This window comes from Mirounga angustirostris, unplaced genomic scaffold (genome assembly GCF_029215605.1).
Source record: "Mirounga angustirostris isolate CCGP_5_RB_7025 unplaced genomic scaffold, mMirAng1.0.hap1 SCAF_16, whole genome shotgun sequence".
Taxonomy (NCBI): domain Eukaryota; kingdom Metazoa; phylum Chordata; class Mammalia; order Carnivora; family Phocidae; genus Mirounga; species Mirounga angustirostris.
The window spans coordinates 12,319,954-12,347,075 of record NW_026991724.1 but is presented as its reverse complement, the minus strand read 5'-3'; the positions used below and the strand labels follow the sequence as shown (position 1 = coordinate 12,347,075).

General features: G+C 48.4%; 1 protein-coding gene across 1 annotated transcript in view; it reads right to left on the bottom strand.

Moving 5' to 3' along the window:
- Positions 1–9,719: 9,719 nt before the first annotated feature.
- The window catches only part of FA2H (fatty acid 2-hydroxylase), a 48,651-nt gene continuing 31,248 nt past the window's right edge, over positions 9,720–27,122 (bottom strand). The window contains exons 3-7 of the mRNA XM_045890303.2: positions 21,444–21,586; positions 20,735–20,841; positions 14,278–14,450; positions 12,599–12,851; positions 9,720–11,156 (exon numbers count right to left, since the gene is read on the bottom strand). Coding sequence (XP_045746259.2) covers positions 11,077–11,156; positions 12,599–12,851; positions 14,278–14,450; positions 20,735–20,841; positions 21,444–21,586 — 756 coding nt within the window. The 3' untranslated portion in view covers positions 9,720–11,076. The remainder of the gene's footprint in view (positions 11,157–12,598; positions 12,852–14,277; positions 14,451–20,734; positions 20,842–21,443; positions 21,587–27,122) is intronic.

Here is a 27,122-nt window from a genome sequence, read left to right as displayed (position 1 = left end):
GCCAACCACCGGGCTCACAGTGCCCTGACTGCCTAGAACCCCTTTTTGGCAGTTTCCAGCGAAGGCTCCTTCCTTCCTCCTGCCTTGTCCACACTTTCCCAAAATCACTCAGTAACTATGTATAGAGTACTCATCAGTATCAGGCCCTCTACTGAGGGCTGGGGATTCAGAAAAGAGTAAGGTCCAGGGCGCCTGGGTGGCTCAGTTGGTTAAGCGACTGCCTTCGGCTCAGGTCATGATCCTGGAGTCCCGGGATCGAGTCCCGCATCGAGTCCCGCATCGGGCTCCCTGCTCGGCAGGGCGTCTGCTTCTCCCTCTGACCCTCACCCCTCTCATGCTCTCTCTCTCAAATAAATAAATAAAATCTTAAAAAAAAAAAAAAAAGAAAAGAGTAAGGTCCAAAGAACTATTATAGCCAGAATACAGTATGGGAAGGATTGGATGAGCAAAAAAAACTGTGGGAGCTGGAGAAAAATTTCTTGTGTCTGCTTTTGTGTGCTTGAAAATATGGGGGTGGGGGTGTGAGGGAAGAGACACACCTAAGAGGGGGAAATCACCTCCCCCTATTAGGTCAGTGCTCAGCTTTCTTTTACAGTGTGAGACATGTTTTATTAAAGTTAGCTGTGTTCCCAGCTAGAAAGTCTAAGTGATGTCATTCATTTACTCACTGGACAATTTTCCTACGAAAGGACAGGGTTGGATTGCAGTTTGGATTGGGAAGGCAGAGGTGGAGGATGTCTGGGGTGTTCGTTTATTTGTGTATTGTTCTCCATCTATTGTCACGTTTTCTTCTTACCTGAGGTTCCCTAGAAGCAGAATCTGAGAAAGAAGTTCAGGTACATGTGATCTATGGAAGGAAGGCTCTCAGGACAGAAGTTAAGATCGGGCAGAGGGAAAAAAGAAAGCTAAGCAAGGATGTGGTCTCAGGGGAGAGTAGCTTCAGCCAGATTCCATGGGGGTTCCGGAGCAAGAGGCAGTGTCTGTTCTGCCTATGATAAATCACATGTTAGGTCACATAAAGTCTTCACAAATTTAAGAACACTGAAATCATACCAAGTATCTCTTCTCACCACAGTGGAATGAAACTAGAAATCAATAGCAGAAGGGAAATCAGAAAATTCACAAATATGTGGAAATTAAACAACTCTAGAACAACCATTGTGTCCAAGAGAAAGCAAATCAAAAGAAAACTACAAAATGCCTTGAGACAAATGAAAATGAAACACAACATACCAAAACTTATGAGACACAGCAAAAGCAGTACTAAGAGGGAAGTTCAGAGATGCCTGGGTGGCTCAGTGGGTTAAACATCTGCCTTAGGCTCAGGTCATGATTGCAGGGTCCTGGGATTGAGTCCTGCATTGGGCTCTCTGCTCAGAAGGGAGCCTGCCCTGCTTTGTGCTCTCTCTCTCTCTGTCTCTCTGACATATAAACAAATAAAATCTTTAGGGGTACTTGGGTGGCTCAGTCATTAAGCGTTTGCCTTCTGCTCAGGTCATGATCCCAGGACAGAGAGAGACACAACAAGAGAGGGAACACAAGCAGGGGGAGTGGGAGAGGGAGAAGCAGGCTTCCCGCCGAGCAGGGAGCCCGATGCGGGGCTCAATCCCAGGACCCTGGGATCATGACCTAAGCCGAAGGCAGACACTTAATGATGACTGAGCCACCCAGGCGCCCCTAAGTATTTTATGCTTTTTGGTATGATTGTAAATTAGATTGTTTTCTTATTTTCTTTTTCAGATACTTTGTTGTTAGTGTATAGAAACACAATTGATTTTTCTATATTGATTTTGTATCCTGTGACTTGACTAAATTCATTTATTCTAACAGTGTTTTTCTTAATGGAGTCTTTAGGATTTTCTATTTATAAGATCATGTCTTCTGCAAACAGGGACATCTTTACTTCTTCCTTTCCCATTTGGATGCCTTTTATTTCTTTTTCTTGCCTAATTGCTCCAGCTAGAATTTCCATTATTAGGTTGAATAAAAGTGGTGAGAATGAGCATCCTTGCTTTATTCCTGATCTGGAGGAACAGCTTTCAGTTTTTCACCATTGAGTATGATGTTAGCTGTGGGCTTGTCATGTATGGTCTTTATTAAGTTGAGATCATTTCTTCTATTTCTAGTTTGTTGAGAGTTTTTATCATGAAAGAATACTGAATTTTGTGAAATGTTTTTTCTGTATCTATTGAGATGATCATGTGTTTTTATCTTTTATTCTGTTAATGTGGTGTATCACATTATTTGATTTTCAAATGTTGAACCATTCTTGCATCCCAGGAATTAATCCCACTTGGTCATGGTGTATGATCCTTTTAATATGCTGTTGGATTTGATTTGCTAATATTTTATTGAGGAATCTTACATCTATATTCATCAAGGATATTGCCTCTAGTTTTCTTGTGGTACCTTTGGCTTTGGTTTCAGGGTAATACAGCCTCAAAAAATGAGTTTATAAGTGTTCTCATTCAATTTTTCACAACAGTTTGAGAAGGATTGGTGTTAATTCTTTAAATGTTTGGTAGAATTCATCATTGAGGCCATCTGGCCCTGAACTTTTCTTTGTTGGGAGGTTTTTGATTACTGAGTCAATCTCCATATTTGTTATAGATCTGTTCAGACTTTGTATTTCTTCATGACTTAGTCTGGGTGAGTTGTATGTTTCTAGGAATTTTTTCATTTTTTGTAGGTTATCTAGGTTGTTGGCATGTAGTTGTTTATCATAGTCTCTTATGATCCTTTCTATTTCTGTAATATCAATTATAAGGTCTTTCATTTGTGATTATATTTATTTGAATCTTCTCTTTTCTTCTTAGTCTAAGGGTTTGTCAATTTTGTTTATCTTTTTTTTAAAAAAACAACTTTTGGTTTCACTGATTTTTTTTTCTATTTTCTCCCTTTCTTTCTCTCTCTTTCTCTTTCTCTCTTTCTTTCCTTCTTCCTTCCTTCCTTTCTTTCTTTCTCTCTCTCTCTCTTTCATCTTTCATGTAGGCTCCACACCCAGCATGGAGCCCAACACAGGGCTTGAACTCATGACCCTGAGATCAAGACCTGAGCTGAGGTCAAGAATCAGACACTTAACTGACTGAGCCACCTAGGTGCCCCTTTTTCTATTATTTTTTTAAATTTTTTATTTCATTTCTTTCTACTCTAATATTTATTTCCTTTCGTCTACTAACTTTGGGCTTAGTTTGTTCTTCTTTTTCTAGTTCCTTGAGGTGTAAAACTGGGTTACTTATTTGAGCTTTTTCTTTAATGTAGGTATTTATTACTATGAACTTCCCTTTTATTTTTTTAAAGGTTTTATTTTATTTTATTTGTTTTTTTTTTTTTAGATTTTTATTTATTTATTTGACAGAGAGAGACACAGTGAGAGAGAGAACACAAGCAGGGGGAGAGGGAGAGGGAGAAGCAGGCCTCCCGCTGAGCAGGGAGCCCGATGCAGGGCTCGATCCCAAGATCCTGGGATCACGACCTGAGCCGAAGGCAGACGCTTAATGACTGAACCACCCAGGCGCCCCAATAATCTGATTTTTTAAAAAGGACTTGAATAGACATTTCTCCAAAAAAGACATACAAAAGGCTAAGCGGGGCAGGAAAAAACTGCTCAACATTACTAATCACAGGGAAATGCAAGACAAAACCACAATAAGATATTATCTCACACTTGTAGGATGGCTGTTATAAAAAAAAAAAAAGACAAGTGTTGGCAAAGATGTGGAGAAATTGGAACCTTTGTATACTGCTGGGAATGTAAAATGGTCTAGTCACTACAGAAAACAGTATGGAAGTTTCTCAAAAAATTAAAAGTGTAATTACCATATGATGCAGCAACCCCACTTCTGGGTATTTGTCCAAAAGAACTGAAATCAGGATCTCAGTACTATTCATGATAGCCAAGAAAAAGACCTTAAATGTCTGTTGACAGATGAATGGATAAAGAAAATATGGTATATACTTATAATGGAATGCTACTTGGCCTTAAAAAGATGAAAATTCTGCAATATGCAACAACTTGGACAAACCTTGAGCTAAGTGAAATAAGTCAAACATAGAAAGACAAATACTGTATGACCACATTTCTATGAGGTATGTAAAATAGTCAAATTCATAGACTCAGAGAGTGGAATGGTGGTTGCCAGGGGCTGGGGTAAGGAGGAAATGGGAAGTTACTAATTAAGGGACATAAACTTTCAGTCAAGTAAGATGAATAAGCCCTAGAAATTGCTGTACAACAGTGTACCTACAGTCAACAGTAACACATTGTACACTTAAAAATTTGTCAAAAGGGTAGATCTCATGTTAAATATTCTTTCCACAATAATAAAAAAAAAAAGGAAATGAAAGTACTGTAATACTATGAACAAGTATATGCCAACCAATTAGATGACCTAGATGAGAGAGACACACACAAATTACCTAAAGGACTGAAGAAGAAATAGAAAATCTGAACAGGGGCGCCTGGGTGGCTCAGTCGGTTAAGCGGCTGCCTTCGGCTCAGGTCATGATCCCAGGGTCCCGGGATCAAGCCCCACATCGGGCTCCCTGCTCAGCGGGGAGTCTGCTTCTCCCTCTCCCTCTACCTGCCTCTCTGCCTACTTGTTCTCTCTATCTCTCTGTCAAATAAATAAATAAAATCTTAAAAAAAAAAAAAAAAAGAAAATCTGAACAGACCTACAAAAAGCTAAGTGATTGAATCAGTAATCAAAACCCATTCAACAAAGAGAAGTCCATGTCAGATGATTTCACTGGTGAATTCTACCAAAAATGAATTAACAGGGGGTGCCTGGGTGGCTCAGTGGGTTGAGCTTCTGACTCATGGTTTCAGCTCAGGTCATGATCTCAGGGTCGTGGGGTCAAACTCCGCATCAGGCTCTGTGCTCAGCGGGGAGTCTGCTTGCAATTCTCTCTCTCCTACTCCCTTTGCCCCTCCCCCATTTGCATTCTCTTTCTCTCTCTCTCCCTCAAATAAATAAATCTTTAAAAAATGAATTAACAGCAATCCTTCTCAAACTTTTCCAAAAATAGAAAGGGAGAGCATACTTTCTAAAACATTTTAGGAGGCCAGACTTACCCTGATACCAAAGCTAGACAAAGACACCACAAGAAAGAAAACTACAAACAAATATCATTGATGAATACAGATGCAAAACTCTTCAACAAAATTTAGAAAACTGAATTCCAGAACATATTGAAGGATTATATACTGTGATCAAATTGGATTTATTCCAGAAATGCAAGGCTGGTTTAACATATAAAATCAATGGAATACACTACATTAATCAAACAAAGGGAAAAAAAATTCACAGGATCATCTCAAAAAAAAAAAAAAAGAAAAACATTTGACAAAACTCAACGTGGCTCTAGCAGCCATGATGGAAACACTTAGCAGACCAAGAATAGAAGGGAAATTCCTCAATATGATAAAGGGCATTTATGAAAAACTCATAGCTCACACATACCTAATGGTGAAAGACTGGATGCTTTCCCCCTAAGATCAGGGACAAGATAAGGATGCTCAGTCTTACCACCGTTATTCAGTATTTTACTAGTTCTACCCAGAGCAATTAGTCACGAAAAAAATAAAGACATCCTAATTGGATAAGGAGATGTAAAACTATCTCTGTTCACAGATGACATCATCTTGCACATAGAAAACTCAAAGAATCCATAAAATCTATTTTACTAGAGCTAATACATGAATTCAGCAGAGTTGCAAGATACAAGACTAATACAAAAATCAGTTTTCTATAAATCAGTCATGAAAAATAAAAAATGGAAATTAAGAAAACAATTCCACTTAGAGTAGCAGTCAAAAGAATAAAAATTTAGGAATAAACACGGCCAAGTGGGTGAAAAAAGTTGTACGCTGAAAAGTACAAAACACTGCTGAAAAAAATGAAAGTACAGGGTGGAGGTGTTCATTCCTGGACTCTACTCCTCTCCATCCTGCCAATCTCTTGAGGTACCTCTATTTGCAGCCAATAAGCAAGAGAACACACCAATGCAGTTCACAAAGGATACGGAGTGGGATGGGGAAAGATGCAGAGTGAATCTGGAGAACAAATGGAAAATAACTAGCACATCTCATAATTTCAATGTTTGATGTCTTTGTGTGTTTCTGTTGCATTTTGTTTCTATCAGCTTTTACCCATGGTGCCTTTTTTCCTTGTGTGTTTTGTTTTGTTTTTACTGTGAGTTTACTGTGAGTTTTACTTGGAATTTTATCTTTGAGAGTTTTTTGAGGCCTGATTGACATTGCATTTCTCCACAGAAATTTGCAATCCTTCTTCTGAGAGCCTTGAGGTTTTACCAGCCAGGTATACTTTACACTAAATTTTTGACTTGAGGTGTTTGGGACCACACGGTTTGCATAAATTCAGGCTTCAGACCTCCATAAGGGCTATGCCTGTGATTCTACATTCTCCTTTCTCCTCTCCATGCAGGCAATGCCCTGGGTAGGCTTAATGCTGGTTCACTCTTATGTTGACAATGCAGCCCTTTGGGTTCTGTGTCAGATACATATGGTGATCCCTGTCATATCCCTTCTGTCTACCTCTGGTCTTCACTTCAGTTGTGGTGGAAGGTTCTGTCTGAACACGGTCTCATCTTTGACCTCAGCCACAGTTCTGGTGGATATTTCCTAGCAAGCTCTCACTCAACTTATATCAACTGCATCCCACTTCAAGTGTACATATCCATATTTCTACTTTTGCTACAGGACCTTTGTCAAAGCCAGAGAATTTGGTCGGCTTGCATGCCAGGACAGCTCATATTTGAGGAGGGAGCTGACACCCCTGAATACAATCCTGAACCACCAGGAGAGGAAGCTGGTGGATAAATGTTCCAGCCTCTTATCCTTTAGGTGGACAATCCTGGCAGGTATTCTGTCTGTTTCTCAAGATGCCCCTGCAGGATCTGCATGAGAACCCCATATAATCATCCTTATATGGCCCCTCACTTTCCCTTTCTAATCCTTCCCAATTTCTCACTATTTCTGCATTCGCCTTCCAAATTAACTACATCCATGTAGTAGTTAGGGTCAACCTAAATGAAAACAGAATCCCGCCTTTATGCTTTTGCCAAAACGAGATTTCTTCTTCTTCTCTTTTTTCTCCTCCTTCCTTCTCCTCCTCCCCTTCTTCTTTTTCTTCTTCTCCCCTCCTTCTCCTCCCCCTCCTCTTCCTCCTCCTTCTTTTTAAATCATTTCTTCTTTCTCCCTGCTACAAGCTTATAAGGTATTTGGGATGGAGTGAATATGAGAGTTCTGGCATTTTCCAAATTTCACATTCAACTTGTAGCATCTTTAGTAGATAAAATTTATTCATTGTGCTATTACCTCACTGTAATGAAAGCTCTAGTCGAATTTCTGCAGCCATCATTATCTTCCTGGAAAATTAGAACGGGAAATTCATACACATAGTTCCAGACTTCCCTCAAAAACAGTCGACGAGACAAAACTGTAAGTCAAGAGAACAGATAAAGTGGAAAAGTGCTGGAATTTTACAACCACAGACATCTGATTCCAAAACAGTCAGTGAGGGTAGTCATAAGGGGCGGAGCCTCATGCTGTCACCAGAGGGCAGCAGAGGCCAGGGAACAGGTGGAGAAGCATCTATCAAACAATGTAACCTGCCAGAGATCTGACAGAGACAAGACTAACAATTTATTGAGGCCTGTTACAAGTTGGGCATTGTGCTGGGCAAAATAAGAAATGGTACAAAGTTCAAAGGCAGAGATCAGAAGCCAGAGCCAACGGAGGAATAGAACAGAGTGGAGTTAAGAGGGCAGGTCTTCAGGTCAGCCAAGAAACACCCAGAGACAGCTTATCTGTAAGTACAAGCCCAGGGCCAGAAATAAACGTAATGGCTATGGGCCTGTCCTCTGCCAGGGCAGAGGTAAGATAAGGTAAATTTCCAGGATCCCTGAGAGTCAGTCAGCCCTAATGTTTACACCAGTCAGAATTTAAATGGCCCTTTGCCCGAGCAAACATTAAACTTTCTTGATCATTTGTGAGTCTTCTCTCACTATAGAAATAAACATAATCAGGGGCGCCTGGGTGGCTCGGTCAGTTGAGCGTCCAACTCTTGATTTTGGCTCAGGTCATGGTCTCAGGGTTGTGAGATCAGGAGATGGAGCTGCATCAGGCTCTCTGCTCAGTGGGGAGTCTGCTTCTCTTCCTTTCCCAGTCCCTCTGACACCCCCCACCCCCACCCCAGGGGCCCACGGGCTCCCTCTCTCTATAAAGTAAATAAATGTTAGCAAAAAGCCATACACACACAAACAAACAAACAAACAAAAAAGAAACATAATCACATGCCATGAGTTCCAGGCTTTCCCATCATGCTAGCTGTGTTGGCATTTTGATCATGTCTTTGACTCTCACTCACGTCTCTTGCACTTGATAATAAAATCCCTGGACTCCACCTGATGGTCACCGAGCAGGGAATGCACTATGAATGCCAAGTCGCTTGAGGTTAATGGCCTCATGGCATGTATATTCTTCTCTGTACAGTGAGGCTGACTGTCTTCCAAAGGAAGGCTCTGTGGAAATTCCTAACCCCCTGGAAAGTTCTAGTGGGCACAACAAGAAGCTCTGGGGGAATCTGTCCAATGTTCACTGAGTAGAACTTTTCATTAATAGATTGGCTTGGTTGCACTATTTTTTCCCCCCTAAATCTTATTACCACGCTATTCTCGCTTGGATTTTGGCGTTTCTTACTCGTTGTTTCAGTCTTATTTTACATAAGTTCCCCCCCCCAATTAATTTTTTTGCTCAAACTTGCTCATCTTAGACTTTTCTCCGGTGGACTTGCCCGCGTACCCTAGTGAATCTCTTCCTTCGCTCCTCCTTTTTGTTTCCTCCTATCCCTGGGGCGTGACGCTCCGTGGTCAGATCTCCAGCACCACCGAGGAAGTGGAGGCTGTGATTTCTGCCGCTTGCACGGGCCCGATTCAGGAGTCTGTGGGACGGGTGGCTCAGACAGGTCGCACGTACCTCCAGGCCACGAGCCACACGCATAAAGCCCCCGCGTGGCGCCCGGAGCAGGGACAGGCAGCCGACGCCGGGGCTCCTTCCGGGTTGCCAGTCTCACCAACATTAGCTTCCGGCCTCTTCCGGTTCCGTTCCACTTCCGGTTCTGCCTCTTTGGGTGGGCAAACTCAGTCCGCCGCCGCCGCCAGACCGGTTGAATCAGACACTGAGTGTCGAGGACAGGTTCCCCAGGTGGGAACTGACGTGGGTGAGAAGACCTCTTGAGAAACTCTTTTATCTGCACTGAGCTAGCCTGAATTTCTAGTTCCCAGTGTGGGCATTTGTTGTCACAGCCTTCCCCCTTTGTTTTGGGAAAGCCCATGGGCATGTCCGTTGGGATCTGATAAATCCCAGAAGAAACGCCTCCGCGGTGGTGTATCCAGGCAGTTGGTGGGAGTGACAACCCTCCGACCTCCCCCCCAGGCGCCAGCAGAGAGGGGCGGTGTGGTCTGCAGAGAATTTTAAAACAGTAGTAAGGCCGAATAAGAGGGTAAGAGTTGCTAAGCTTTTTACCATCACGATGCTCCCGCAAGTCTACACAGCCTGGTCAGTGATAAAATAAATGTTCGCTCCCCGCTGGACCTGCCACCGCCATCCCCCAGCCGGCCGCCCCTCCCCGAGCCCATGACATCTGTCTGGTGAGGCACCATCAACAAGAGCAACAAACTTTGTTGATTTTCAGCGCTTTTATTTTTCAAAATATACAATTTATTTACACCTTTATTTCACAATTGTAGTTTGCATATTTATTCTGAAATTTTTAAATAACTCCACAGTAAACAGTACAAATCACAGGATCCCTCACACTGCTCTTTAGCCTTTACACTCGGCGAGTTTTCAGAAAATTTCAAGTAGTAACGGTTTGTGGGTAAGAAGGACACAAGAACAGGACAAAATTTTTTTACATAAGCCTGACATACAGGATTAGATAAGGCAGTCTGAGCAGCTACTTGGTCTGGGGCCAGACTAAGGGCATTTATATGGTTTATAAATAAGACTCTCTTATGAGCAGTGAGGGTTTTGGTTATGAGGAAGAAGGGGTGGGAACCTCATCTGCTGGGGGTGGTGCAGAGAAGCAAAAGGAGAGGGAGATAAGGCACGCAGGAAGGCTCCTTCTTGGTGTAAGGAGGCACTAGCTGGAAGGGTCCTGAGTGAGGGGGGTAGAGGCCCACCTATTCCAGGTGGAGGTCAAGAATGGCCAGACATGGGGTGGGGCTCCCACCCACAGAGAGGCCTCTTTAGCCTCCCCTGGGGAAAAGCTTTGTGATTCTGAAGGCAGGCGGGAGGAGGGCTAGAGAAGCTGGTGGTTCCTAAAGAAAGGGGCCTGGGCTCCCGTCAGCTTCGAGGCCATGCCGCAACCCCCCGGGCCCATCTGCACAGGCAGGTGAGGACCATGCGTGTGGGTGTTGGATGAGCTGCAGCCCAAAGCATATGGTGCTACAGCTGGTGATTGGCTGGGGCAAAGGAACTGGAGGTGGCCTGTGGGAGGCATCATGTTGTCTCTTCTTGTGAGAGCCCTTCATCCACCTCAGTGTTGTCCACTCATCAGGAGAACAGCAAGAGCCACCAAACCTTCCCCAGGAAGGGAAGGTGAGGAAGACGAGGACACGGGCCCTGCAGACCTGCTCTTTGCAGCTCCACCATGGTGGGGAGGGGTGTCCTAGGAGTCCAAGGTGTAAGACACAGGTGGGACACAGGCTTGGCCCCAGAGGTCAGTTTCCTTCATTCCCCTTGGAAAATTCCCCGTTGACCAGGTCCTGAAGCAGTCCCATGGGCTAAGGCTCAGGGCAGGGATGCTTGTGGAGAGGCTGGAATGCTCCAGGAAAGTGCTAGTCCCTGAGAGCTACTTGGTGGGTCAGGAGAGCCGTCTCAGGGGCAGTCCCAGTCTTCCTGGTCTCCCCAGCACCCCCACCAGGCACAAAGGCCTGACAAAGCCTGTCCTGCCTGGCCAGGCAAACCTTCTTTGCAGGGTCTGGATGGGGGTTGGGGGTGGGGCAGGGGCCACGGCGGGGCTGAGGGCAGGACGGTGGGGCTGGGAGTTGTCATTGCATCTTCAGGTGGGGTTCTTCCGGTATAAGGGTGTGGAAGAAGTGATCCCACAATTTAGAGCTGATGCCATATCCTAGAGAGAGAGACAAATGGGGAGAATATGAGGAAGTGGTGAAGAAGTGCGAGGGATTTCCTCGGGAAGGGAGCCTGGGGAGGGCCAGCGCGTAGGCAACATTTGAACATCTGTCCCCGCTGGCCGTCCCAACTCTCAGGGCCATCCTGGCAGAAGTCCAGAGCCCAGTACTTCTGTTTCTAGTCTCCCGAGGATGCCATTAGAATAAACCCAAGTTCCTTATCCGTCCTGAGTTCTGGGGAGAGCCTGGCCCCTGTCTGATGCTTGCCCTCTCTCTCTCTCTCACACTTCAGTCTCTTCCTTCTCTTTGGAGATGCCAAGTTCATTCCTGCTTCAGAGGCTGGAACAGAGGCTTTGCACCCGTTGTTCCTGGGATACTCTTTCCCCGGACACTGGATGCTGGCTCCTCTTAGTGGACGCCTCAGCTGTAAAGACAGCTCCGCACAGACACCTTCCCGGACCACTCGACCTAGTGCTGTGCTGTCCGAGGTGGGAGCCCCTGGCCCATGTAGCTGCTGAGCACCTACCACGTGGCTAGAGCTATGGAGGCACTAGATTCCTAATTTCATTTTATCTTAATTGACTTAAATTTCAATTTGAAAACGCAGTGCTGATTGAGTTGCTGGAAAACTTTTAAGCACGTTTATGACAACTCACATATATGAATCTACTTTTTTGGCTTTTTTTATAGTCAATTTTTATAAACTCTAAATATATACCAAGTATTTCTAATGAAAACTTAGCACTTGAATCGAGATGTGCTCTAAGTGCAAAGTACACACCAGATGTCAAAGACTTGATATACGACAAAGAATGTAATATATCTCATTAGCTATTTTTTATATTGGTTACAGGTTGAAATGATGATATTTTGGTTGTATTTGGCTTAATATATTATTAAAACTAATTATATCTGGGGTGCCTGGATGGCTCAGTTGTTTGGGCGTCTGCCTTTGGCTCGGGTCATGATCCCAGGGGTCCTGGGATCAAGTCCTGCATTGGGCTCTCTGCTCAGCGGGGAGCCTACTTCTCCCTCTGCCCCTCCCCCTGCTCATGCTGCTTCTCTCTCTCTCAAATAAATAAAAATCTTTTTAAAAATTAGAAAAAACTAGTTATATCTGTTTAATTTTACTTGTCAGTGTAGCTACTAGAAAATTTAAAATCACATCTGTGACTCGCATTATATTTTGTTAGACAGAGCTGGACCCTCCCCCACATCCTGTTGGTTTCTTTTCTCTGTGGCCCTTAACACTGCCTAAAATTATCTTTGCTAATTTATTGATTTCCTGTTTGTCTCCCAGTGAACAGGGTGGGAGCCCCAGACTAGCCTTACCGTGGATCTCTGGTACCCAGAACAGTGCCTGGCCCTTGCTAGGGGCTCAGTGGTGGCAGTCAAATAAGTAAGTAAGCAAATGCAGGAGGCAGGGATGTGCAGGCCTCACCTGACTTCTGATGTGCAAAGTGATGCTTGGCGTGGTGGGCCTTCATGTTGTACAGGTAGGAGCCCTTGTGTGGCGAGCCGAAGTGCAGGTAGTAATGGATCATGTCATAGATGACGTAGCCCAGGAGGCCCCCCGCAAACATAGTGCCCCCCACCGCCTCGGGCAGGAGGAGCCGTAGGATTACATAGAAGAAGGCAATGCCCAGAGAAGCCGGCACGGGGGGGAAGACCAGGCGGGATTCATCGAAGGGTGCCTGTGGATGGAGAGGCTCACATGTCAGAAGACAGCCGGGCCGGCCTGCCTGTAGTCTCAGAGAGGCAGAGGATAGAGGCAGAGCAGCCCGCCCATTCCAGCGAGGTGGCAGCAGCCCGTCATGCATGGGGGGGCCTGGCACCTTCGGTGGCCTTGGGGAGGGCAGGCCACCATGCTTGAGAGCCCTCAAGAGACTGTCCTGCTCCCAATTTCCAAGCCAGGATGGGACCTGGAAGCCTGTCCAAGTATATGGTGGTGGACGGGATGTTCACGGCTCAGAGTCCTGCTTTATGCTCATGAGGCCACTTTGGCTCTGGAATTTGCAAAGTGCTAGAGAGGAGCCCTACCACCAGACTGAGGCCTGACATTGTCCGGGAGGGCAGCACTCCAGCAAGCTGAGGTTAATGCAGGCCCACAGGGAGGAATGGTACTGAAAGTGTTCATGGATACGTTCTCCCCATCCCTACATCCTAATGGGAGCCCTTCTTGGTTCCAAGGGGGTGTAGTCACAGTGAACCAGACAAAAGAGCCAAGCATCAGGCTCTGGAGCTTCAGAAGCCAAGGGCCAGGCATAGGGGTAAGATTTCAGAGATGCCTTGGTGAGTATTCTGAGAAGAGACAGACCCTCTCTGGGCTGGGGGGGGAAGAGTAAGAGAAAGCAGGTGATAGCCACAGAGCAATGTGCTGATGTGGGCCTCCCTCGCCCCAGAACCAGCTCCTTGAAGGAGGAGGCAGGAAGGGAGGGAAGGGGGGAAGGAGAAAAGAAGGAAGGGATGCCCCGGGAGAGGCAGAGAACAGCACCGTGCAGGAACTGAGATGCAGGAACTGAGAGGCAGCCAGGGGGATGCAGCCTCCTCGGTCAGCCCTGGCTTCTGCTCCCAGCCTCTGGATGACATACTGTCTGTCCCCGAAGAGCCCCAGGGTGGTGGAGGGTTGAGCGCACGGACTCTGGCGTTCACAGAACGGGGCACAACCTCCTGGCTGGGCCAGGTGTGACTCTGGGCAAGTTCCTCAGTTTCTTAATTTCTCCAAGCCTCAGTTTGCTGCTCTGTGGAATGGGGAGAACTGTGGCACCATCTTCAGAAGGAAACTCCCCAAGGGCCACGACTTTTGTCCAAAGGTGTCTAGAACAGTGCCCGCACATGGTGAGCACTGGGGAAACATCTGTCAAATGAATGAATGAACTCGTTGCTGTGAGGATGATCTCTGAAATGTACCTGCAGCGTGCCTGGCATTAGTAAGGACAGTGGGCAGGCACGCACGCTCTCGAAGCCCATGCCCGGGTCAGATGGGGACCCAGTCACCCCTCCGAGCAACATGGAGTGCCCTGATTGCCTCTTGCTCCCCAGCTGACCCCCACAAAGACCCGCGGCCCCCCTGCGCTGGGGACAGCTGCCAGGCCCCAGGCAGGAGCCTGCCCCGCTCACCTTGTGGTGCTGGCCGTGCAGGATGAAGTGCAGCATGATGAGGTAATGGCTGTCGCTGGGGGGCTTCATGTGGAACAGGAAGCGGTGGATGAGGTACTCTAGCAGGCTCCAGAGGAGCATCCCCAGCACGAAGAGGCCCGGGAACACAGACTCAGGCATGGCTACCGAGTACTCTGCAGAATGGCAGGAGAGAGAGCGAGCCCAGAGTTAGGGCAGACGGCCCTGGGGGGCAGTGATGGCTGGTGGCTCCAGGCGTCCTGTCTCTCTGCCCCATCACCTTGGGAGTAGCTGCTCTCCGTCCAGCAGCTATGGGGACGGGCCACACTGATGGGGCTCTTGGGTCAAAATGGGAAGGAGGCCGTGAAGATCTGTCCTGGGCTGGGAGGGGTCCTCTCAGGGAACAATGGTGCTGCCGGCCAGAGGTCTGAGATCTTCCTTGGGGGGACTAAGAGGAGCAGCTGTTGCCAGTGCTGGAAATTTCCCTGGTGCTGTGGTCTGAGTGTCCTCCCCGCCAAAATCTTATGTGAACTGAAACCTCACTGCCAATGGGAAGGTATTGGGAGGTGAAGCCTTTGGGGGGCTCTTAGGTCATGAGGGTGGAGCCATCACGAACAGGACTAGTGCCTTCATAAAAGAGACCCCACTGAGCTCCTCCCTGTTTCGGCCATGTGAGGATACAACAAGAAGTTTGGGACCTGCAAGGGGGCCCCTCACCTGACCAGGCTGGCATCCTGATCTTGGACTTTCAGTCTTTGGAACTCTGAGCAATCAATTTCTGTTTTTTATAAGCCACCCAGTCTGCGATGTTTTGTTAAAGCAGTCCAAATGGCTGACATGCCTGGGAAGGGTGACCTTGCTTTAGTGGTATTGGGGAGAGGGAGGGATGACCCCAACTAAGACCAGGGGACTATTGATGACAGATGTTTTAACAAAAAGGGATGGGGGAGGGAGAGGCAGGAGGGACAGAAAAACCCAAGTACAGAAATCTCAACAGACAAGACTTGAAATCATAGCATACGAGGGAGATGTGGAAAACCTGAAGATGATTCGCCTGGAGACCAGAAGACCGGAGAGACGGACTTGTCATCAAGTGTGAGGTTCCCCACCCCCAACCCTCTGATGACAGTCTTGGAAGCTCTCATTTCTTGTCCCCATTCACTCTTGGCTTCACAGGGACACCAGCTCCGGTCACTGTTTTCTCCACGCCTATTCTCATTCCGAGTTATACTTTCCTCCATAAGCCATTGCTTTGGCCAGGCTTCCTCTCCCTTTTGAAAAATAACAGCCTTCTTGAAATATAATTCACATATCCTACAATTCACCCCCTTAAAGTGTACAATTCAGTGGTTTCTTTCATATATTCAGTATTGTGCAACCAATCAGCGGTCAATTCTAGAACATTTCTATCACCCCCAAAAGAAACCCTGTCTCTGTTAGCATCACTCCTCATTCCTCCGCACTCCTGCTGTTTCCCAGCCCCTGGAAACCACAAACCTGCTTTTGGTCTACAGATTTGCCTATGCTGGACACTCCATATAAACAGAATCCTAGGGCGCCTGGGTGGCTCAGTTGGTCGGGCGACTGCCTTCGGCTCAGGTCATGATCCTGGAGTCCCTGGATCGAGTCCCGCATCGGGCTCCCTGCTCGGCGGGGAGTCTGCTTCTCCCTCTGACCCTCCCCCTTCTCATGTGCTCTCTGTCTCAAATAAATAAATAAAATCTTTAAAAAAAAAACAACAACAGAATCCTACCATGTGTGGTCTTTTATGACTGGCTTTTTTAACATATACTATTTTCAAGGCTCAACCATGTTGTAGCATGGATCTGGACTTCATTCCTTTTCAAGGCTGAATATTTTTCCATTTGTATGGATGTACCACCTCTGTTTATCCGTTCCTCAGTTGATGGAGATCTGGGCTGTTTCTACTTTGGGGCTATTACGGTAAATGCTGCTATGAGCATTCAAGTACAAGTTTTTGTGTGGGCGTGGTTTCCGTTGTCCTGGGGATAAGCCTAGGAGTGAAGTTCCTGGGTCATATCGTAACTAAATTTAATCTTCTGATTTTTGTGCGCTGTTTCAGGGGAGCCCGTCCACAGCTTCTCAGATTCTTGAAGGATCTAGGACCGATATAGTTAGAATACACAGCTCCTCTCCCCGCCTGCTGGGTCACTTGGCTTTTCTCCTCTTCTCTAGATGCCCTTTGTCAGGTGCCATCATGGAAATGCTGCCTCTGTCCCCAGCATCAGAGCCTTGATCTTCTACTCTCGCACACTCTCTACTGGATCCTGGAAGTCGGCCACACCCACAGGCCACCCCTCCCCACCGCCGCCTCCATCCCCACCCAGACCTCCACCTTCACCCCGGTCCTGGACAGCCACTGGCTCCTGGGCACCTCCAGATGGCTGTCCACAGGTCCCCAAAGTCAACAGCTGTGAAGTGAGGCCAATCCTCCTCCACTTCTTCCTGCCCATCCTGTCACCCTAGGTTGCTCCTCTTGGGTTTCTTCCTCAGCCAGAGGTTCCAACATCCACATGTTGGCTTAACTTATCCCTCCCTCCTGCATCCACCCAGGCACCAGGCTCTGTGGGTTCTCCTTCTTTAACATCTCTTGGCAAAGTAAAAGAAGCCAGATATGAAAGTCCACATGTTGTACAATTCTACCTGTATGGAATGTCCAGAATTGGCAAATGTACGGAGGCAGAAGGTATATTTGGTGGTTACCAGGGGCTGAGGGAAGGGGAGATGGGAAGCGACTACTCAGTGGGCACGGGGTTTCCTTTTGGGGTGGTGAAAATGTTCTGGAACTAGGCCGAGATGGTGGTTGTACCCCGTCACAAATGTACTAAATGCCACTGAATTGATCACTTTAAAATGGTTAACTTTATGTTATGGGATTCTCATCTCAATTTTAAAAAATGTCTCCGGTCGATTCACTGCTCTTAAATCTCCTACCACCTTATCACCTCTTGCCCAATGAGGCATCTGCCTCCCATCCCAATCCCCTGTGTCCGTGCACTGTTCAAACTCTTCAATGGTGCCTCATTACCTTTAAGGTAAAGTGCAAACCCCCAGCAGGGCACTCAAAGTCCCTTGAGACCCGTGCCGCCGGCCACATCCCTGCCTCGTTTCCCTGTCCACCTGTCCTGGGGCCAAATCAGAGCCCTTGTGGCTCCTTAGATGTACCTCATCCTCCTTCCTCCCCACTCTCACCATATGCCTAATTTTGCTCATATTTTCTTTACTTCCCTCCCTGCCCCCTTATCCTTGGAGATTCAGCGCAGGTGTCTGCCTTGAGAAGCCTCCGAAGATGCCCTTTATCCCCACCTGGGCTGGTTTCGGAGCTCCTGCCCTGCCCTTCACATCATGCTTTTCACGCTGCACTGTGGCTGTTTTACCCTTCGTCCCCATTTTATGGGCAGAGTGGGCCCCTCGTGGATGACCACAGGTGGCTGCTGAGGAAGGAAGAAAGTCCAGGAAGGCAGGGGGAGAAGGTGACCTTCTGGCTCTTTGAAACAGAATCTAGGCCCAGCCCCATTTGACAAAACAATGAAGGACCAATGTGAACCTGACCTTTTGTCCCAGGCCGAGCTGAGAGTTGGGGGAAAGGGTGAGCAGTAACCATAAGAGAGCCCTGAAGGCTTCTCAAATGGGACCATACTGCTGACTGCTGACTCAGTGGGGTTGGGGGAGGGAGCAGTGGCCTTCTGCAACCCCTCCCCCACCCAGGGCCTACCAGCCAAATCCCTAGCAATTGGCACCCGAAGTCTGGCTTGCTCCTCAGTCTACTTGTTCCTAACCTGCAGCTCTGCAGATGACTGTCCCACAGAGGTGAGCTCAGCGGGTGGAAGTTCATCAGGATGTCAACCTAAGCTGTGTCCACATTTGGTACAAGATGCTTGCCTAACAGCTTTGTGTGAGAGGCCGTCCGACCTTGGTGGGGCTGCTCAGGTAGGAAAGAAAGCCCTCCTTCCAGGGAAGCTCTGACACCTCTGGGGGTCCTTCAGAACACTCTGGTGAAGTACACTGAGCACAGGCTTTGGATTTGCAGACCTGGGTTCAAATCCTGGCTCTGCACCACCTCGGTGTTTTCTCAACAGTAAAATACCCTACCCACCATGAAAGGCTGTTGTTAGGATGGAGGAAACAGAATACCTGATTATATGATGAGGATATATATTATATAGTAAGACTAATATATAATTATATATTAATACTGATAATAATATGCTCCTCATATATAATAAGTAGCCTCTGTGATTTTCAAATGGGACCATTTAAATTTAAGTATGAGGCAAAATACATCTAAGTTCTAACTTGTGCCCACCTTGTCTTGATGCTCCTTGTAGAGTTCTGGAGGGTCCCTGGTTGAAGAAGGAGGTTCCCAGCCCAGCCCCCCGTCTCCCCCCTCCCACAGTGCAGGAGCCCTACCTTGCTGCTTAGCTCTCTTGGCAGCAGGGAGAGGACTGGACACGCAGGCACATTCCCTGGCCACAGACTTTGGTCTTGACCTTTGCTCGGGCTCCCACCACAGAGTCCCGGTGACGGCCTGCATCCCAAGGGGGTGGCCTGCAACCCAAGGGTGCTGCCTGGCCATGGTTCTGGCGTGGTCCTCACTCTAACCTGCTCCCAGGAACCACTCTGGGGGCCATCCTAAATTTGCAGAACCCCTCTGCCTTTCCAAGCATTTTCACACACGTGTCTAGGAATTTCAGCATTGAACTGGTACCTCCATTCAGCTTCTCCGGCTCCTTGGCACCCTGACTTGTCTGCCTGTATTCCCGTGTACCCTCTGTCCAGCAGCTGCACTGGGACCCTGCTGAGCATCCCCTCCCCTCCTTCTGTGGTTCTTGTCCTCTCTGCATGGGGTCTGTGCCTCGCTTGATGAGTTAGGGGATGAGGGAGGGCTGTGGACACCTCTCTCTCATGCAATCATTGCTGGCCTTGCAGTCACAAACTCTACCCTGGACCTCTATCAGATAGCACAGTTCAGCTCTCTGCAGAGGCCTGCCTTCAGACCCAGCCCTCAAATCACTGTCCCTGCACGCAGAAGGGTCCCCTCCTATAGGTCAAGTCTCTGCCCGCCCCCTCACCCCAGCATCAGCCCTGTCGGCCCATCCGGCCAGAGCTGGTACCGAGTGGCATCTCTGGAGGAATCGTGCAGAAGGACCTGGGCCAAAGCTCTGGCATCCCCCACCCCCTCCGGCTGCCAGCCTTGGCGGCCCGGCCACTGTTGGTGATTGTTAGAGCAGTGCCGGGTGGACAGTGGGCGATTCAGTGAGCAGCCCTTCTGAGCAACAAGCCCCGTGCTGTGCCTGAGCTATTCAGCGTGGGCAGAAAAGGGTAACCTTGGCTTGCAGGGCGGGTGCGTTAACCCGCGGTGTGCAGGAGCAGTTCCAGGCACTGGGGGGCTTCCTGCAGCTTGTCCATCTCCCACCCCAGCCCGGGCCAGCTGGGACAACGGAGGCTCTCACCACTGCGGCCTCCTGGCCCCTCTTGCCTAAGCCATTCAGGCCCTCAGCTTGCCACTCCCAGCAGAGATAGGCAGGAACGAAGCCTTGGAGTGTGTCTGGCGGGGTGTGGGGGGGGCTCTGATGGCTCACAGTCAGGAACATGACGTGCCATCAGGAGAGGAAAGCCCACCTCAACGACTCCCAGCAGCCCTCTCCTGCCTGTCCCCCAACCTCGCCTCGGTCTGAGCCACCCCCTGGGGGCTAGGCACCTCCCCGAGGCCGGCTGTGCTAGGGCAGGAGACCATCTGGGCAGGTGGCTTGTTCCTAGGCGCACAAGGAGGGCAGTAAGCTTGGGAGGCAGGCTGGCAGAAGTGGCCACACCCAAGCCCGTCCTAGCCACGTGACCTGAATCCCTCACTTGACCTGTCTGAGGCGCACCATCTCCTCATCTCTAAAAGGGCATGATGACAGTATCTCTCTCGAGGGAAGGCTGGGAGGGTTAAGGGAGATGGTCCCTGGAAAGCAGTCGGCCTGGCCTGTGCTAAGTGCTCAGCAGCGGTCAGGGGTTCTGCTGCATGGGCCTTTGCCCAGGGAACATGGTAGGATACTCCCACATCTTTCTCGCCCAGGTTCTAATCTGTGCTGTGTTCGCGGAGCACTGTGAGTCCAGCTCCCGGCTGTGCACCTAGTGAAATGATTTCATTCAGTTTCTTGACCATCCCAAGTCACACATTTTCCAGCACTAGACTCAGCAAGAAGCCCTCTCCTTTACTGCTATGAAATGATTTCATTTGGTTTCTGCTAACGTGTTGCTGGTTTTGTTTTGTTTCCTTTATCCACTTGGGGTTGGGGTGGGGGGAGTCCGACATTGTTCTTTGGAAGTCTATTGCTACAGATAGGTCTCATCTACAAATGTTTGGGATGTGGCCTGGGGTTCTATGTTCTTCGAAACTCAGGACTGGAGACGGCACTGCAATCTCCTGCCTCCGGGAAGGAACCAACGTTACCTGTGCTGAAGGACTCGAAGAGTCGAACGTTGCCCTGAGCGAGGGTTCGGTAGTGGGACCAACTGAGGTACAGCATCAGGGGCATCCAGATGATAGGGACACTGTACCTGCAGGAGAGCCATCAGGGTAAGAGAGATACACGCACTGGGGCTCGACAGCGTCCAGCTTCCCCAGAGATGCATCTCTCAACTAGAGGAAGGGATAAATGAGACCAAAGCCTATACAGGGAGCATATGGAGACATAGGGCCAAAGGGACACTGCTTTGGGGCGGGGAGGAGAAAAGAAGAGAGAGACTGTAAGTCTATCTGCTTCTCTCTTGGAGAGAAGTTATTGGCAGAAAGGAACTGCATGCCTGTGGCTAGACTCTGTGCAGCTGGATAGATGCTGACCTCTTGTGGAAAAGGAGCCAATTGCAGGCAAAATAATTCCCGTGGGCTTTAGAAGCTGGAAAATCCTCAAAAAGAGTTTGGACTAGAGCAGGGGTGACATTGAAAGTGGTTCCTGGCTACATGTTAGGTTGCCACTCACTCAGTGGACAAGCCATGCAGAGGAATGGATTATGTCTATGGCATGTTCCACTATCCCCCAAGAGCTATAGTACAGCTCTGGGCTCTGGGGAGGGCCCCAGTTGCCCCTTCCCCTTCGGTATCTGACTGGCAGCGTCAGGGAGAGAGGGACAGCCCACCATGGGCCCAGAGCAGGGCTCACCAGACACTCTTGGAGAGGGCCTCGATGAGGTCAGAGTGGAAGAGACGGATGGGCCTGATCACTGGCTGGTGGACCCACTCATCATACTTCTCTCCCAAGTGGCCTACCTGCCACAGTAGGGGCTTCCGCCAGTCTACCAAATCCTGCAAGAGACAAAGTCAAGTGGACTTGATATTCACACCTGTGCACACTCGTTCTTCCAATATCCCAATCCCCATCCTCCACCTCAGCTCGCGGGATCTGTATGGCACGACCCACCCTTCCACTTTGATGATCCCAGAACTGACCAAGCCCCTCATGTCAGCCCCCCTGGTCATGGAAATATGATCTAAGACAGGCCCATGACCTGAGCTGGTGCAATAAGCTGTCACCCTTTCTTTCTTCCTGCTGGAGATGCTAAGTTGGCAGGGCATGACCCTGGAGTTGCTAGCAGAGCCTACCTGAGGACTTGGTTAACACAGAGGATAGGCAAACCGGGAGCTGGAGACACTGAATCTGGGTGACGACACCTGCACACCCAGATTCAGCCATGCCTGAAGCCTGAAGTCCTTCCCAGGAACCAATACATTCTGTACTGGTAATAAAAGAGGCCTTTTCCCTTTTACCATGGGCTTTCTTCTTGACGTTGAGTGATTCATTCATTCAAAAATTTGCTTGATATTTCATGTGTGTATGTATTTTTATGCAAGCTGCTGAGAAAAATAAACAGGAATATAAATGACCATCTTTGCTTTATCTAGCTTAGTGCTTAATCAGAGTAGACTCTAGAGTCAGGTCCAGGTACAGATCCTGGCTCCATCACTTACTGTGTGACCTTGGGCAAATTACTTGACCTCTCTGAGCTTCAGCTTCCCCAGCTATGAGATGGAAGTAATAATAATAGTACCTGCCTAAAGTGCTTGGCAACACGAAACATGCCAGGCGAGATAGTTTGTTTAGTGGTGATGCGGGTAGGCTGAGATCAGGAGGCAGAATGACTGGTACAAATGCCTGGGTCCAGGGTTGAAGAGAAAGACTTTGCGAAAACCCGGGCGTTGGGCTAGAGCTCACACAACATGGAGGACTAGGAAAGGAGGAGAGGGGAAGGGTGTAGAGGGAGACAGGGAGTTGAGAATGACTGTGGGCCACCTGGTACCTTGACACTGATCCGCAGGGCAGTAGAAAGAAATCTGCTGACAGCGTTAGATGGCAGAACACCCCGTACCAGGCCCACGACTTGGCACTTTTTCCTCCAGGCCAACTGTTTCCAAGGTAGGGATGTATACATATCCTAGAGGTACTCACAGGCTGATCCACAGATGCAGGGAGAGAATATTAGAGACTCCTTCTATTTGTGATATATTTATCTCATCTTTAAACCACATATGAATATTTTCTAATGTACATGATACAAGAGTACATTAGCACATGCAAATAATTTATAGAAAATTAAAATGGACATAGAATGGAGGATGTGCTCTAAATGTTTTACTCATAAGGATGCAAGATCAAAAAAACTTGGAAGCTGCAGCTCTAGGCAATGGGAAGCTCTTAAAGATTTCTGAAAGTCCGTGTATTGAAGATTAATCTGGATCAAAATCAGTAAACTAAAACTGGTAAAGAACAATTAATTTATAGTGAGGGACCACCTTCAAAGACAGACTCTGCCATTTATCAGAAGTGGGCAAGTGCCTTTACCTCTTGGAGCTCCTAGGCTCTCACCTCTATAAAGCCGGTGTGCTCTGACCTACCACCCACAATAGGAGAGAGGGTGAGATGTGCCCAGTGAGTGGTGGGTGCCAGTAAATCTCTAATACAAGGGAGGTAGGCAGCCACTGAGGGTGAGAAGAGAGATAGTGTCAGGAGAGTAAAGGAGAGGAAAAGGAGGTATACATGGAGGGAGAGCTCTCAAGCCTGGGAGAAGGAGTCAACAGTGATTCAGAGACCTGTTTTCCCGCATCCCTGGCTGGAATGTCATCCTTGCCCAGACCTCCCTGCCAAAGCTCGCATAGCTTTAGCAGATCTCCCAGCCCTGCCACAGGTGAAACCAGACCCACTGTCACTGCCTTGGAGCAGGGGCATAGGGGCCTTGGGGCAAGCAGGGGATTCACTGGGCATTCTTCTGTGCAGGTGACCTGGGGTAAAGGCCCAAAGTTCTTTGTGGTTCCTGCCATGTGAACTCAGTAATTCCCACGTAGTGGCTGCCTTCCTGCTTCTCAGGCTAGGAGATGACTCAGGTCAGCCTGGAGCCATCCCACTCAGCACCAGTCATACCAGGCAATCACCCCAACTCCACCTGGTGCCTGCTCCCTTCCTGGACCCAGTCCCCATGCCTCCTTGACTTTCTTCCTTGGGTTTCATAACAAACAGATTCACTGGGTGCAGCCTGTCTCATTCTCTCCATTCCTCCGCCTCATGTCTCTACACATGCGCGCACATAGCACCACCACTACCCAGAAAAAGGACTGGAGGAACCAGCTAGTGGCCTGTATTTACCTTATCTTGCAGCAGCCCACAGAGCCCCACCTCAGAGGAAGCAAAGCCAGGGTCATGGTGAGAGCTTGAGGCTTTGTCCCAACTGCAATTACCTTGAGAACTAATGTTCGCAGAGCATTTGTCATGTGCCAAGCAAGGTTCGAAACATGTTATATGAATTAAATAATTTGAGGGAAAAAAAAAAGAAAAAGAAGGGATTAAATAATTTGATCCTCACCATACCCCTAACTAGGCAGGTACTGTTATTATTGCTATTTTGCAGATGGGAAATGAAGCTGGGTAATTTGCCCAAGGTTGCCCAGTTATGTTTTCTTGATGAATTGGCTCCTTTATCATTGGGTAATAGCCATCTTGGTCCCTGGTAATATTCCTTGTCCCAAAGCGCACTTTGTCTGATTTTAATGGAACCACTACTGGGCTTTTTTTACGCTTGGTGTTTGCATGGTCTATCTTTTCCCACCCTTTTACTTTCCTCTTGCGTATGTCTTTACATTTAAAGTGCATCTCTTGAAGACAGCATATAGTTGGGTCTTGCTTTTTTAATCTAGTCAGACAATCTCTGCCTTTTAATTGGAGTGTTTTGTCCATTTACATTTAATGCTCGGGTAGTTCTACCATCTTGCTGTTTCTTTTCTACTGTCTCCTCTGCCTTCCTTTCTTGTCTTGTTTGCATTAATCAAGTATTTAGAAATATTTTTTTTAAAGATTTTATTTATTTGAGAGAGAGAGAAAACGAGTAATAGGGAGGGGAGAGAGAAAGAGAGAGTGAGAAGCAGACTCCCTGCTGAGCAGGAAGCCTGATGTGGGGTTCAATCCCAGGACCTGGAGATCATGACCTGAGCTGATGAGAGATGCTTAACTGACTGAGCCACCCAGGTGCCCTGAAATAGTCTATATTATAATCTCTATTGGCTTTTTAGCTATGCCCTTTTGTATTTTTCCCACAGTTGCTGCTCTAAGGATAATATGCATCCTTAACTTATCACCATCTATCTTGAATGAAACCCCTGGATTTTCTATGTTCCGTTTTCACATGTTACACACAACATTCAATGCCTTTTTTCATTTGTACACGTAATTCAAACTTAGCTAACTTAGACAGTGAATGTTTCTAGCTATAACACAGTGGTATGGCCAGGCAGGCCCCTCTCTCAGCCTAGCAGTGGTTTGGGCAAATTTTTACCTATTGATCCATTTTGCCCTTAGTTCATAAAGTGAGTAGAAAACAGCATAGGACTTGTAAGCTTAATTCAGTTGCGACACAGGAAGAATGTCTAGGTGAGCAGCAAACCGGGATTCTAGCCTGAATCGTACACCCTATTGCAGAGAACAGAACAATAGGACAGAAGATAGGAGGGCTGGTTGTTTTCAGGTGTGGTAGTCAGGGCCAGCCCCCTCAGCCCCCCACCCCCTTGAACACAGGGGTCTCCTGTTCGATGTCCTGTGGCCCATCTGGTCTTTGGAGATGACTTTGGTTCCTTCCTGGGTAGACCAGTGGTCACTGGCCACTGTACAAATGGCAGACTTGCTGTCTAGAGTTGGTTGCAAGGCTGCCTCTGACCTACTCCCCAGCCCAGTCTTCCCTCCACACAGTCTCCTGGGGGATGGGACATTCACCATATGCTCAACCTTGATTTAGACAGTACATGCACTGACGAGGTGTCTTTTCTCAATTCTCTTCCAGTCCTGATCACTGACAGAGAAAGTCTCAGCTGGGTCCTAATACGTCCAGCACCGCTCACTCACTTACTGGGTCATTTCCAACATGGCACCTGTCTGGGAACTGCTCTTGAGAAGGGAGGATGGTAAAAGAGGACAGCTCAGAATCTGATGGGATAGGAAGATGGGAATTCAAATAAATTCCACTTCCCCTTCACCCTGGCTAATGATCCCTTGGCTCCTTAGTCCTCCCAGACAAACGGCTCTCTTCTTCCCCCTCCCAGCACCTGGTCCTGAACCCTTCCCACCCCTACTTCCTCAGGCTCTGGGACACGAGGAACACATGGGCAACAGTCTGTAGCTTCTGCATGAGGCTGAGTGGGGAAAAGGAGGCGAGAACAGACCCCTGACCACACTTCCGGTTCCCAGGCACTGGGGGCTTCCATAGCTACCTTCCCAATAGCAAATCCTCCTTTTACAGACGTGGAGCCTGATGCTCAGAGACAGCAAGTGCTTCACTCAGGGGTACCCAGTTAAAGCTGTGTGGATGAAGGTGAAGATATACCCAGAAACTGCTTGTTGAGGGTGGGGGTGGGGGTCCTTTAATGAACTCAAAAATCCTGTGCCACAGGCTGGGCCCCAGGAAACACATGCAAATGGGGGTAAGTTTGGCCCAAGTCCTACTCCCCTCCCCCACCCAGCTCTGCCCCTGACCCAAGGGAGGGGGAGGGCTCTCCTGGGCTATGTTTGGAATGCAGCAAGGCCTGCAGGGGGAAAGGGCAGCCTGCTGCCCAGAGGGAGCACGGGAGGGCTTGCATGCTACCAGGGTTGGAAGGGGGCCTCCTCTGTCCCCCAGGTCCCCCTCCTCCCAGGCAGCACAGGGACAAGGTGGCACAGAACTCTTCCCAGGGGCCGCCCCAGCTCAGGAGTGGCGAGTGGCGACTCTGCTTTGCCCCAGACAGGGCACATGTGAGGAGAGGGGGCCTCTGGCCCAGTGTTCCTCCCACCTCCACAGCCATGACCTAAGGAGAAGAGTGAGGACAAGAAGCTCTACCGGAATCCCAGCTACTGTTTCTTTGTCCTTGTCATAGGCCCCCTGGGCTTAGCCTTCATGTCCTTATCCTATACGAGCTGTGATTTTGAGAGCTAGAGCCTGAGATGACCCCATTCTACAGATGAGGAGACTGAGGTCAGATGCTCAATGGTCTATGCTGCAGACAGGACCTGCACCCAAGCCAGCCCAGCTCCAGAGTCCGAGGTCTCAACCACAGGGCCGGGAGGCCTCCTATCAGCTGGCTGAGGCCCCCCATGGCTGTGAATTCCCCAGCACAGAGGCTTTGAGGGCCCCACAGGGGCCTTAAGGGGTGGCTGCAGGCCCGTCCTGTACAGTCTAACGGGGGCCCCCAGCTGGACAAGCTCAAGTCCACAGAGGCAGTTCCAGTCCACCCACTTCCTCCTTGTACCCAGGGGAAGTGGTAGCCTCAGGCTTCCCCCCATGAGGGTTCAGAGATGAGTGTGGCCGGGAAGCAGGGGTGAAGGGCCAGA